At 40.3% G+C, this 12,556-nt stretch overlaps 1 protein-coding gene across 3 annotated transcripts in view; it reads right to left on the reverse strand.

The window, feature by feature from the left end:
• Positions 1-12,555, reverse strand: part of RUFY2 (RUN and FYVE domain containing 2) — a 28,037-nt gene extending 15,482 nt beyond the window's left edge. For 2 of the 3 annotated variants that reach the window (XM_068140147.1, XM_068140150.1), the window contains exons 1-8: positions 12,493-12,555; positions 9,848-10,021; positions 9,253-9,370; positions 6,592-6,693; positions 5,226-5,349; positions 3,205-3,266; positions 2,544-2,609; positions 566-635 (exon numbers count right to left, since the gene is read on the reverse strand). In XM_068140147.1, the coding sequence (XP_067996248.1) occupies positions 566-635; positions 2,544-2,609; positions 3,205-3,266; positions 5,226-5,349; positions 6,592-6,693; positions 9,253-9,370; positions 9,848-10,021; positions 12,493-12,496 (720 nt within the window). In that variant the 5' untranslated portion in view covers positions 12,497-12,555. The other variant, XM_068140149.1, reaches the window with a different exon arrangement.
• Between the last annotated feature and the right edge of the window lies 1 nt (position 12,556).

A 12,556-nucleotide genomic window follows, 5' to 3' on the forward strand; every position in this document is an offset into this window, starting at 1 on the left:
TCCATTTTTCCAGTTCATTAACTATTTCTCAAACAACTTGGATTAAAAAAAGATTGTGCTCTCTATTGCAAAGCTAAAAATACTGGAATCTAGTCAAGCATCAATGGTGACAGGAAATATAGGACACATACAAAACCAGAGCTAGACAAATGTAAAAAGTGACTATAAACATATGATGACTAAGCAAGAAACAATACTTGGGCTAAGGAAATGGTGGAAACAGAAATCACTCAGTGAACTATTTTCTGTCTTTGCAGCAGCTGGTGTCATCCATTATGGACCAGTCATCTGCACAGAATCAGACTGACAGCTGGCATTAAGAACAGCTTCTCTTCTGGTTTTGTCCAAAGTGACAAACTGTGGTGTCCTACATAATTAATTTACTGATGCTACAGGTTACATAGGTAAGCTGACTTCAAATCCCTGCATCTACTCCTTAAGCCAAAATAAAGGTATTGAAACACATTATACAAAACTTATGTAGATCAAAATAAGGCAAGAATACTTAGAAAAACTATTTGAGAAAAAGTAGTATCTACCATACACTGCTAAAAGAAAAGAATACCTCTTCGATCAGTTTAGTGTTTGATTTCTCTAGTGAATCAACTCTTGCATGAAGACTGCTAACTGTGCTACTGAAAGAGGAAAAGAAAATATGTTATTCAAAATGACATCAAAACTCGTTCAACCAAACTGAAAAGCTTTAATGTCAGATAGAAGGCCAAGAGCTAAAAGGGCTGCTCCCATGATTGAAGATTTTCCAAAATGTAAGAAATTGTCTCCTTTCCTGAACATTTATAGGCTTCTTTCCAACTCCCAATGTCATCCCTGTTATTTAACCTTCTGGTTGGATGTGACTTTCCATGTATTCTCCCCTTCCTTTATACTCATAACTACACTGTACCCAAATATTTAATCACAGTATCACAGTATAACTAAGGTTGGAAGAGACCTCGAGGGTCATTGAGTCCAACCTATCACCACAGACCTCATGACTAGACCATGGCACCAAGTGCCACATCCAATCTCCTCTTGAACACCTCCATGAGTTCCCTTGAAAGGCAGTTTACAATATTCTTGGAGGTTTTTTTCCTCCCCCCATATGATAAAACCATTCTTCATTTTATATGTAATTCTTTGCTTCTCCACATTTTTGGAGCTATCTTCAGGCTGCCCCTTTCCTGATACTTCTAGACTTCATTTGTGAGCCTAATCAGGATTTTATTTATTCCCTTTTATTACTCTGAGGTTCTTTTATCATATTAAACTACATCCAGGACTTCTCCATTACCCAGCTGCCTACTTCTGCTGTAAGTACATTTTTTATGTTGTATTTCACATGCAGGAAAAAACCCTACTCTGTAACACCGTTTACTTTTCCATGTATTTGTACTGCCATGTATTTCTACTGTGGTGTCCTCAGAAGTTACGAGATCATTAAGGATGACAAGGCAGAGCAGATTAATGTATTTCAGGATGTGTGGAAAGGAACTACCAACCTGAAATAAAACCACTTTGAAAGTCATTCCATACAAGAATGCACTCTCTACACAGGGGCTCACCTGTGTATTCAGTGTACCACACAAACACTGCTATTTTTAATTGTGGTAAGTCTCTTTTTCCTCCTTAACTTGCTTTCACTTTGCTCATATTTGACTTACTTAATTATTCTGTCCTGTTGAAGGCTTCTGCTAGGTGACCAACGTACTTTCAAATCAGAGTATCTTTACCCCAGTAGTAGCCATACAGAAAATAATGATCAAGAATACCAGCATTAAAGTTAAAAAATACAATTACCTTTCAAAAAAGGATCAAGATGATCAGTTATACTATCTTTCTGCCCAAGTTCCTTGAGGGTTTCTTGTCTGGTTTCATTCATTTTGTTGGGTATTTTAGTTTTTTTTAGATCCTCCTGTTTAGCTTTGCACAGTATTCCTCAGAGAGTTACAATCACTGTTCTTCTATTTGTATGTAACAAACACAGTGGTGGACTAGGTTTGCTCCACCCAGAAAAGTAAGAGGGGAAGGCTGACTTCCTGAAAACTTTCTACAGGATCCACAACCTACACAATATAGAAGTAGTTTCAAGCAAGCAATGAACTTACTCACTTTCGGCCCTACATATTTTAGCTAAAAAATAAAGTATTAGGAAAGGCAAAGAAACAAAATCATGTGGATATACCCACACCACTCAGTAACACTTTCTGCAAATTGTTAAATAGCCTGGGGTTAAAATCCAGATCAAACTTTTCATTCCTGTGAAGTTATGAGTCACGAGGACCTTGAACAGTTTTGGCCTGCTGTTCTTCATTTTTTTGAAAAAGAAAGGTTCTGACTGTCAAAACCAAAAGCATGAAAGCTGAGACTTCCTGAGTCTCTCCAGAAGAGTATAACCTTTCCAGCTTCAGTAGATTCTCAGTCTAAACATGAAGGATTTGCACCCCTTTCTCTGAAGTTCTCTCACAAAGCTGTGGTACAAAAGCAATCACACGTGTTTTACCTGTAAGCCTGGCCTGACAAGCACACTTCAAAGGAATACTTACTTCAGTTGCCTGTTTAGTTCTTCAACATAATTCTTTTGGTCCAAAATGGCAGCAATCTGTACATTTCTAAAGCAAGCACAAACGAAAAATAGCCATATTAAAATGGTGTCGTGAACTACGTACTGAAAACACACAGACCTACCGTAGGCAAATACCAATCCTAGGTGTGTGTTTCTAAAAAGGAAACCACTTCACCTCACAATCATGAAATCAGTAATATGTTGTGACATCAGTGAGAGGAAAAAAGAATTCTTTAACTGTAAACAATTTCTCTACATGAAACGTTAAGAACAGCCTCAAGAGAAAAAGGATCTTTATTTACTCTGCCATAACTCAACTTGTTTGGAACACTGACTAAAACCCAAGATGAGGGCTTAAAGGTTAAGCAGGTTCTTTTTCACTGGCACCCTGAAAACTTCCAATACAGTCCACTGGACAGTGAAGGAAGCAGGTGATGTTGAGGCAATGTTGAGGCTTGCTTCAGAGTGCAAATACTCCTGGAGCTAACTAGTAATCAGTGCAGTGCAGTGTCCCATTCTTCTTAAGACTGCGAGATCAGAAGACTTAATTTTTAGGGAACCTGATTTCTACAAAGAAAAGATCACTAGTCAAGAAGTCATTTGCTAATGTGCATAATCCAAAGCATTTGGTGAGTACATACCTTTCCTTACTCCCAATGTCTTCCTCACTCTTCAAATACATAGAGAAATCAATCACCCCAACCTAGAAGAAAGCAAATGTACACACTTCCATACCACACAAATAACTGCTGTTGCCAGTCAGAGTCTTAAACGTAGTGTCACATATTTGTTACCTTTCAACAAAATTAACAATGTGCCACATTATAATCCAAATAAAAGATGACTTCTTCCCTCTGACTGCACTGAACTTAGCCAAGAGCTTACAGGAAGACTTTCATTTGGGGAATTATCAGATACTATTCAACCCTCTCATTGATCAAATGAACTTGTGGCACTTTGGCTGTAGTGTTTCACATGATTGCCTATCAAAGTGAATCTCCCAAAATGTTTACTGTTTCAGTATTCCTTGCCAAACCAAGTAGTACCTCTCCCACTTGCTGATTTTTAAGTGTGACAGCTCAACTGTATTCATTTATCTGAATCTAATTAAGTTATTTTTTGTTCAATTATTTAATCATTCTGTAAGTAACATTACCATAAGTTCTGCTTCCAACTCTACTCACAAACCTCTAAGGTAAGTATTTAAGTACATTTGGTTACCAAAAGCCTTCCTTTTTTGTCTGTAGCAACCTCTTCACAAAAGTATTTCAATTTCTCTGATATATTGCTTCCTTCTGGAGCTCACTTTAGCTTTTGAATACAAGTAACATTTCCTTAGTTTACATAATGCTCTCCTGTCAGTTTCCTATGATGGTCTTCTACTCAGTCTCTCCACATCTATTCTAAAAAGTCTCTTTTCCACATGCTTTTAAAAAAAGACCACATTTTGCTTATTAAAGTAAAATACTCTCTATAAAGAAGTCAAATGTTATCTCTATAAGAGTTCCTTTGTTTCAATTCTCCATGTGTGCATACACACAATTCACCATTGAATAGCACTCTTCTAACATAACAAAACAACTTCCATCATCCTTCAGAAGTTTCTCTTTCTGCTCAATACAACTTGCTGCTGGCTTCTCTGAGAAGGTACCTTACTTACACCACTCTCCACAAACAGAGTTACTCCAAAAATCTCATCTGAACAGCCACTACTACCTTCTTAAATCAAGTTTTCTCTCATACAGCAAAGCCACTAAGTGATCCAGATAAAGAAGGTGTAGCTAGCAATAAATGTTGTGGTTTAGAATACAAACAGGTAGTTCCCAATACTACGAAGAGGACACAACATTGGTATGTTTGCTAGAATTACAAGCCTTTCAATGCCATGTCTTCTAGAAGACAAGACCAGTGCCTAAAACATTAGAGTAACTTAGAATGAGCAAAGTTAACCCTATGATTCAACAGTACACATACCAAATTAGCTATAGCTTGGCCAAAGAGATTGTTTTTTTCCTCAAGTACATGCTGAAATACAGCAATAATCACTCAACAATACAATAATCATCACTTCAGCTATTACAATTCTTTCCACAAAGAAGCTGAATAAAACCCCGAACAATTAGGGCCAAGGACAGCCTACATTTATTTGTAACTACTTATGCATCTGCCTTTAGAAGGAATCCACCAGTTCCAAGTCAAAGCACGTTGCAGAGAAGGAAGAATTCTAAGTATTGGTTCACAGACTGAAAGCAGTCACCCACTTCTAAGGTCTATGAGAAGCAAGGTTCTGTTTCAGTCCTTGAAACATTTCTATTATGATCCAGAACAATAAATGAACCACATGGGATAAACTGATCATGAGACTACACTTCTCTTGCAGAGGAATAGGATGACTTATGCAATTAAGATGGAAAGAACTCTGCATTGCTACTATTGCATCCATTTGATGCCAAAGCGTAAAACTTTACACTCTTTGTCACCATCGAAAGGTCTGACCCACCTGATTTTGAGGTTAATGCACAGCTCTCACTGATCCAGGAGCTGTATCATGCCCCAGTTTCTAGTAAGCCTTCTAACAAGTCACAACTTCATAGTAACAAAATTGCTTGTATATAAAGATCTTATGGATTGCATGTATATTGCTTTACCTGTATTGACTTACTTGTGAATCCAGGTCTTCTCCTTTCACACACAGGTTAGCATCTATCACATTCAACCCAACTAAAAGCCCAACAATAACTGCTCCTTCTTCCTCCATCATTAGTGCATGATACTCATAAAATTCACTGTTAAAGAAGAAAATGTAATCTTACCAGTATATTCAGAACAATTAAATCCAATAAATTAGTAATGAGTAGCATCTAAATCTGAATGGTTCCTCTTATTGTAGCCTTACTCCAACATCCTTAAAGATGAACTGGGTCAGCCTGTACTTTCACCTCATAAATATTTAAAAATATAAAGTGCATGTTTGTCTTAGAGGCTATTAAAAACAAAGATACTATCTCTGGCACCAGAAATTTGAGCCACAAGCTGCAGCAGAGCTGGAAATTTGTGGGGGCAAAACTCACTTTGCCTTTAGAAAAACAAAGGCTCTTCCCTATACACTTGCTATTAGCCACTTTAGAACAGGATACTGTAACAGATGTGTGCTGTACTGAGTCAATTCTTATGTTGTCAAGAAGCACTAGGGAAAGTAAAAGAACGGTAACAAATGACCTTATGGACTTTAATGAGGAGATGGCTTGAAATTAAAAGAGGCCAAACAAGAGACTAAATGGTTAAGAGAAGATAAATGGAAAGGACTGAAAAGCTAAACAGGTTTCCAAAAGAAAAAACAGACCACGAAGCAATAGAATGCCAACATTTGCATTTTTTAAATCAAGTTTCAGACTTTATGAAACCAACTCTGCTTTCATTGAAAAGTCCATAGGCTGTTGGACATCAGTGTCATCCTGACATTACCAGCATTATCCAGGCATACAAGAAAAGCTTTAGATATATGTACAGAATGTAGAACTAAAATTAGGAAGACAAGTTTTTTTCTCCTTTGTGCTTCAGCTACCCCATCAGAAAAGACAAGTTATGCTAGAAGAAATGCTAGTTTTAGAACTGTGAAGGGAAAATTCAAGGCAATAGTCCTCCATGCAATAGTAGTTCAGTAGGAAACCACACATCAGGTAGGGGTGAATTTATCCCCTCTCCAGAGCTTTCTGGTCCATATTCTGCATGGTGGAGGAATGCAACAGAAGCCACTCCCCATAGGCCTCATCGATGAAAGAGCAGTTAGTGATATTGCAGAAGGCCCACCTACACAATCTTCACCTGTCTGCTGGCCCTCAATCTTGAGGCACTGTTTGGTCTCCACCCCAAACACAGGAAAAAAAATCAGCTCACAGGCCAGAAACTACACTTTGCTACCCTAAAGGTACATGAAAAGTAGCAAACAGAAAAGAGTAAAGTTTTTTTTTCCAGGAAACTAAATCTCTTAAGAATAAATTAGAAACAAAAGCTACTTCATTGTTTACCTGAGAAGATCTCTCTGAATGATTAAACACCGAAGATAGTCAGCCATTTTCTTCTGCATTAGTGCTAACCGTAACCAGGCCCGGGCACGGCCCAGCGGTGTTCTAGGAAAAAAGGGCATCAGTAGTCCCAAATCAACAATATATCAATTAATTCACTGTTTGAAACATTTTACCAGCCTATTGGTAGAGCAACTGGTATTTCTGAAAGGGCATTTGAAACTATTAGTTGAGCAATGCAGCCTGGAAAGCCGTGTCTAGGCTTCGACTCCAAGCTTTGGGCTAAGACCAGATAAATTTCTTCAACTCAGCTGGGCTTGGGAAGAGATCTTGGAAAGAAAAGGAAGAGAGCAAGCACAAGAACCTGACAGTGACATTAACTATTTTGCTCAGAGAGTGAAAACGTGCAACCCTTTATGTATTTCAATGAGCTTTGTTCTCATACAATCAAGTCTAGTAGTATAGAAAGACTTTTTAGAAGTGGTGCTGTTTCTCTTCAAGGACATTCTTCTTAACCTGACAGTGTCAGTAAAGATAATCTGCAAGTCCTGTTTCCAGCTGATGTGAAACATCTGCAGCAGTTCAGACTCCATTCTGCAACTTGCTTAGAAACTCTTCGGAGGAACTGTGATAGAAGTAACTGACTGTCCATTACAACTCATCATGCAAGCTTGCCTTACCAATCTTGTTCTCTGGATCTATATAATACACACTGAATTCAAGCTTTAGCTCATACTTGTTTACAAATTCAGTGATATCTTAGAAAGACAATTGCAAAAACCATGAAAATGTATGCAACTATCAAATATTAATACCTAACAAATTAAACCCTCTCCTGTGCTCACACACACAGAAGCAGTAAGTATATAAATGCAAAACAACCCAACACTCCCACCCCGCATGCTGCACCGGGATAAGAAGAGTGTAACACACTTGGCAAAGACTGTTATATTACCTGGCCTGATACAAGAGTGAATAATAATTTTTACAGCTATGTGCTTTAGATAAACCTCTAAATCAGTGAACTGCAGTGAACTGCAATCCTTATGCACAGAACCACAGGACGTCAAGGGGTCGGAAGGGACGTCTGAAAATCATCTAGTCCAACACCTCCCGCCAGAGCATGACCATAGAATCTAGTGCAGGTTGCACAGGAATGCATCCAGTTGGTCTTGAAAGTCTCCAGAGAAGGAGACTCCACAACCTCTCTGGGGAGCCTGTTCCAGTGCCCTGCGACCCTCACAGTGAAGAAGTTCTTCCTCATGTTGAGGTGGAACCTCCCATGCTGTACTTTATATCCACTGCCCCTTGTCCAGTCACAGGGTGCAACTGAGAAGAGCCTGTCCCCTTCCTCTTGACACCCAGCCCTCAGATAGTTGTAAACATTTATTAAATTCCCTTTCAATCTTCTCTTCTCCAGACTAAAAAGCCTCAGGTCGCTCAGCCTTTCCTCATAGGGAACGTGCTTCAGTCCCTTAATCATCCTCAGAGCCCTCCACTGAACTCTATTGAGTAGATCCCTATCCCTCTTGAACTGGGGAGGCCAAAACTGGATGCAATATTCCAGGTGAGGTCTCACCAGGGTGGAGGGGGAGGAGAATCCCCCTTGATCTGCTGGACACATTCCTCTTAATGCACCCCAGGATACCATTGGCCACAAGGCCACATTGCTGACCCATGGACAACTTGTTATCCACCAGGACTCCCAGGTCCTTCTCCATGGGGATGCTCTCTAGCAGATCACCTCCCAGCCTCTACTGGTGCAGTTTATTATTCCTTCCCAGATGCAGGACTCTGCACTTACCCTTGTGGAACCTCATTAGGTTTCTCTTTGCCCAGCTCTCCAGTCTGTCCAAATCTCGCTGAATGGCCACACAGCCAGCACTGATCCCTGGGGGACTCCACCAATTACAGCTTTCCAGCTGAACTTGGCACCACTGACCACCACTCTTTGGACTCTATTTTGTAACCAGTTCCTAATCCATCTCACTGTCTGTTCTTCTACCCCACACTTCCTGAGCTTGCTCACAAGGATATTATGGGAGACAGTGTCAAAAGCCTTGCCAGTTTATTGTTCCTTCCTGGATGCAGGACTCTGAATTTATCCTTCTTGAACTTCATTAGGTTTCTATATGCCCAGCTCTCCAGTCTGTCCAAGTCTTGCAAGGTAACCAAATCCTTTATGGAATTTAATGTACAGCTAATTACAAAGCTAAACACAAAGCAGAGTTCAGAGGAATGGGAGGCAATTGTAGGTCACAGCAGAAATTTACATTTAAGAAGGACCCTACACACAAGAATCTGAAAAGCTGCCTAATACTTTCCTCTTTAGTATGTTCCCCTTCGTTTTTATACAGCCTTTGCTGACTAGACTCAGGAAGCTCTGGACTGCAGTTCTGGACATACAACCTGTCCATTCTTGCACCCTTTATGTCCACCACTTGGCAAAATTTCCTCCCAGGAACATAAGAAAAGAAGACCGAAATACTACTTCAGCTGTTTTGCACAGAACATGAAAAGTTAGCAAGATTCATCTGTGCTTTCCCCCACTAACATCTGCTAGTTGTTCAAAGGCTTGATTAATGCCAAATGAAATCATGAGACCTCTCTAGATTCTCAACCAGGTCCTTTATTTTCTTGATGTATTTTACCAATATTACTTACTTAAGGCCAGGCAAATCTCTGACACTTGCTGCTATTTCCTCAGCTTCTGGATACAATTTCTCCACAAGTTCCAGAGGACCCCAGATAGTTTTATTGTAGCTTAGAAAAGATTTTCTCACTGGGAGAAGAAAAAACAAGTAACTGATTTAGTTTAAACAACTGGAGTAAATTCCTTCAAAATAGCTGGAGTAACAAAAGGCTTGACTGCTGAGTCTGGACTTAGAGCTAACAGGACACTAATCACTTCACCAGTATCCAAAGCCACCGTCTGAATTACTTTGCTGTAAACATAAAACTACTGTGATAGAACAAAATAATATTAAAAGGATGACCATGTAAAAATAAACTACATACAGACAGGCAGTTCTGCTAATCCCTGGAACGCTTACAACAGATAGCATACAAAGTAAGAAGTTGGTAAATGTGGAAATGCGTGTTGTGAAGCAGCAATAACAGCACTATTAGTTATAAAAGGTGACAAATTACATATTTTCTTGACTTCTTAAAGCAACATCACATGCTTAGATTTCAAGAAAGAAAGGAGTAAAAATGGCATGTTTGGGATGAGAAAAACCAAGTAGAGTAATTGCCATACCTTTAAGGCCATGCTTCAGGCAGTGCTCCATGACAACAAAGAACTGCTGCAAAGGTGGGTAGTCAGAATCCAGAGTGCGGCCAAAGCTCAAAGCTGATTCAATAAGTCCTTTGATACTCAATTTAGCCATGTTCAGTAAATTTGCTCTTTCTACAGCTGTAGGGTCCTTTACAGCTAAGACAGTAAAGAAAAAAAAAAAGGTACAGTTTGAGTTTTAGAAAAGACATAAAATAATAGACTGCTTAGTAGTTGTCTTGCTCTAAGAAAAACTCATAAGAAATAATGTATTAAGTGCTGTGAACGACCACATTATCCTCTCCAACAAGTACCCCAACCGTTCTTACATTGTTTCAATAGGTGGATGAGAAAACAGTGATGCAAGTATCAGGTACTGTACTGTCTCAGCCAGCAACTGCAAATTAACACAGGCATCAATGCACTAAAAAGCTCTGCTGTCAAACAGCAATCAGCACCCTTACCGTGATGTCAAAGCAGCACTCCTGTTAATGCAAGTATTTATTTGGTGTATAACGGTCTGCCTACAGAAACAGACTTCATATATATAATCACTTTCTGATGTAGTCTCAATTTCACAGCGATACAAACATATTTTCCCTCTTAGGCTCTACAGTCTCAGCCAGTAAACCAGAAGGCGTTTCCAGAAAATATTAGATACTGAAATTTCAGTTTCTCATATAGCTACAAGGAAAGCCTCAGAAACTTTTGCTTTAACTTAAACATGGTTTTGGTAAACATCACAAAATGTACACTACCAAAAAAAAATATGTTTGGGGATTCAACCTAGTCAGTACAAAACCCCAGCATTTTAAAATCATCATAATCTGACAGAATAGACAAGGTTCCTCTTCTCAGAGCTCCAGCTACTGAAACCAGGGTGATCAAGAGACTCTTAATTCATTTTAATTCCTAATGAAGCAGTTCAAACATTCAGGCCACACTCTCTTTTGCCAAACTGAAAGAGACAAAACAAGCCTCTGTTTATTCATCACGATCAAAGTAGCTTAGGAAGAAACTAAAAAAGTTGGTAATTTACTGCTTTCTGCTATTTTCAATTAAATACAACAAAATAAACAAAAAACCCCCCACCCACACAGATTGTCCTTTTTAAGGCACTGAGACAGATATCAAGACATCTATACAGAACTGTATGGATTAAACTAAGATTTTAAAAAAACTGATACATTCTAACAGATTGACACTTTCTGGATTCCTCAAACAGCAAATAATTACTTGTTTCATTTATTGTATACCACAGCTTTAGGTATTTAGGCATTAGACGTTAAAACCTTAGAAAAATACTAGTTTTCTGCATTCCTAACTGCCTGACAAATATCAAATTACCCTATCACCATACAGCAAAACCTACCTGTTTTCTAGGAAAAAAAAAACTGAGATGATGTATCTGAAATAACTTCAAAACCTGCTCAGATAGGCTTACAATTTCCTAGTACTTCAAGCACTAAAAGATTTTATTTGACACAACAGATACTAGCAACAGTGCTCAGGCGAAAATTCACCCAGCTACCAGTCATGGCTCACTAGTTTGTCCCCTTGACTTCCTGCCTGCTCAGTCATCAGGGACCAAACCAACCCCACCATGAGAAGCACCAGTACGCCTGTCTGGAACAGAAGCAGACTTGCAACAGGAGCATTTCTTTTAATAAACCCTTTTTTTTATTATTATTATTTTTAAGTAGGTTTGTTACTGACAGTACTAGATGCAAGTATTACTGTAAGAAAAGCCTTGTTCAATTCAGGCATCAGCTGGATAGCTCTCCCTCACTAAGTGTTCAGCCCGTTTCCCAAAGGAATCTCAACATTTCCTTTTTCAGGTGACCTCATTTTGACTTTTGGAGCTAATCCCCCCCCAGCCCCCACAGACACGACTTTCAGTCTCTCGTCCTTTTATCTGCCAACCCACCTGCTCTAGTATTTCTGAAGCAAAAATGTATTTTACGTTTGTTTAAAGCAGGGGCTCTCCTCACCTAAGCAGCAGGCCCCAAAGGGGCTATGTGCAGGTGACACTGGTGTCACCAGCCTCACCTGAGTCTGACTAGGAAGCTTGGCCCAGGAAACAATATTCCTCTCCCTATTTCGATGAGCAGCCAAACCTCTAATGCAAACACTATTTCTGCAAAAAAAACCCCAAACCCCAATGCGTGTAGTCGCTACGGCTACAGATGAACAAGATCTCCCTGTGCCACCCGACGGCTGAACGAAAACAAGTATTTTCCGTCATTAAAGCCTCCACATCGGCAAAATCCCTCATCCTCCCGCATCATGTTCTCCCACACATCTCCCGGGTCACATCAGCGGCGACCGTACCTCCCGGATAAAGGGAGAGGAAGGGCTGAAGGGGAAAAGGAGGAAGGGGAGGAGAGGGAGACCCGCCGGCCCCCAGCCCGCACAGCCCGATAGAGCACGGGGCTGGCACAGCCGCACCCCTCTCCCCTTCTCCCTTCAGCCAGCCCTAGCCGCGCTCCCGCCGCAGCGGACATTTTCTGTCTGTGTGTGCAGGGCCGCGGCGCGGCTGGCAGCCGTGTAACCCCCGGCTTCTAAAAGGCTGCAGAGTCCGTTCTCCCCGCTGCCCCCCAAACCAGCCTGGCCCCGCCGCGGCCGCTCACCCATGGCTAGAGAAGAGGAGGAGGAGCCGCAGCCGCTCCCTGCGGGCCCTGCGGCTCCTCCCGT

The sequence above is a fragment of the Melanerpes formicivorus genome, unplaced genomic scaffold (genome assembly GCF_026170545.1).
Source record: "Melanerpes formicivorus ecotype bairdi unplaced genomic scaffold, bMelFor1.0.p_v2 SCAF_6, whole genome shotgun sequence".
Taxonomy (NCBI): domain Eukaryota; kingdom Metazoa; phylum Chordata; class Aves; order Piciformes; family Picidae; genus Melanerpes; species Melanerpes formicivorus.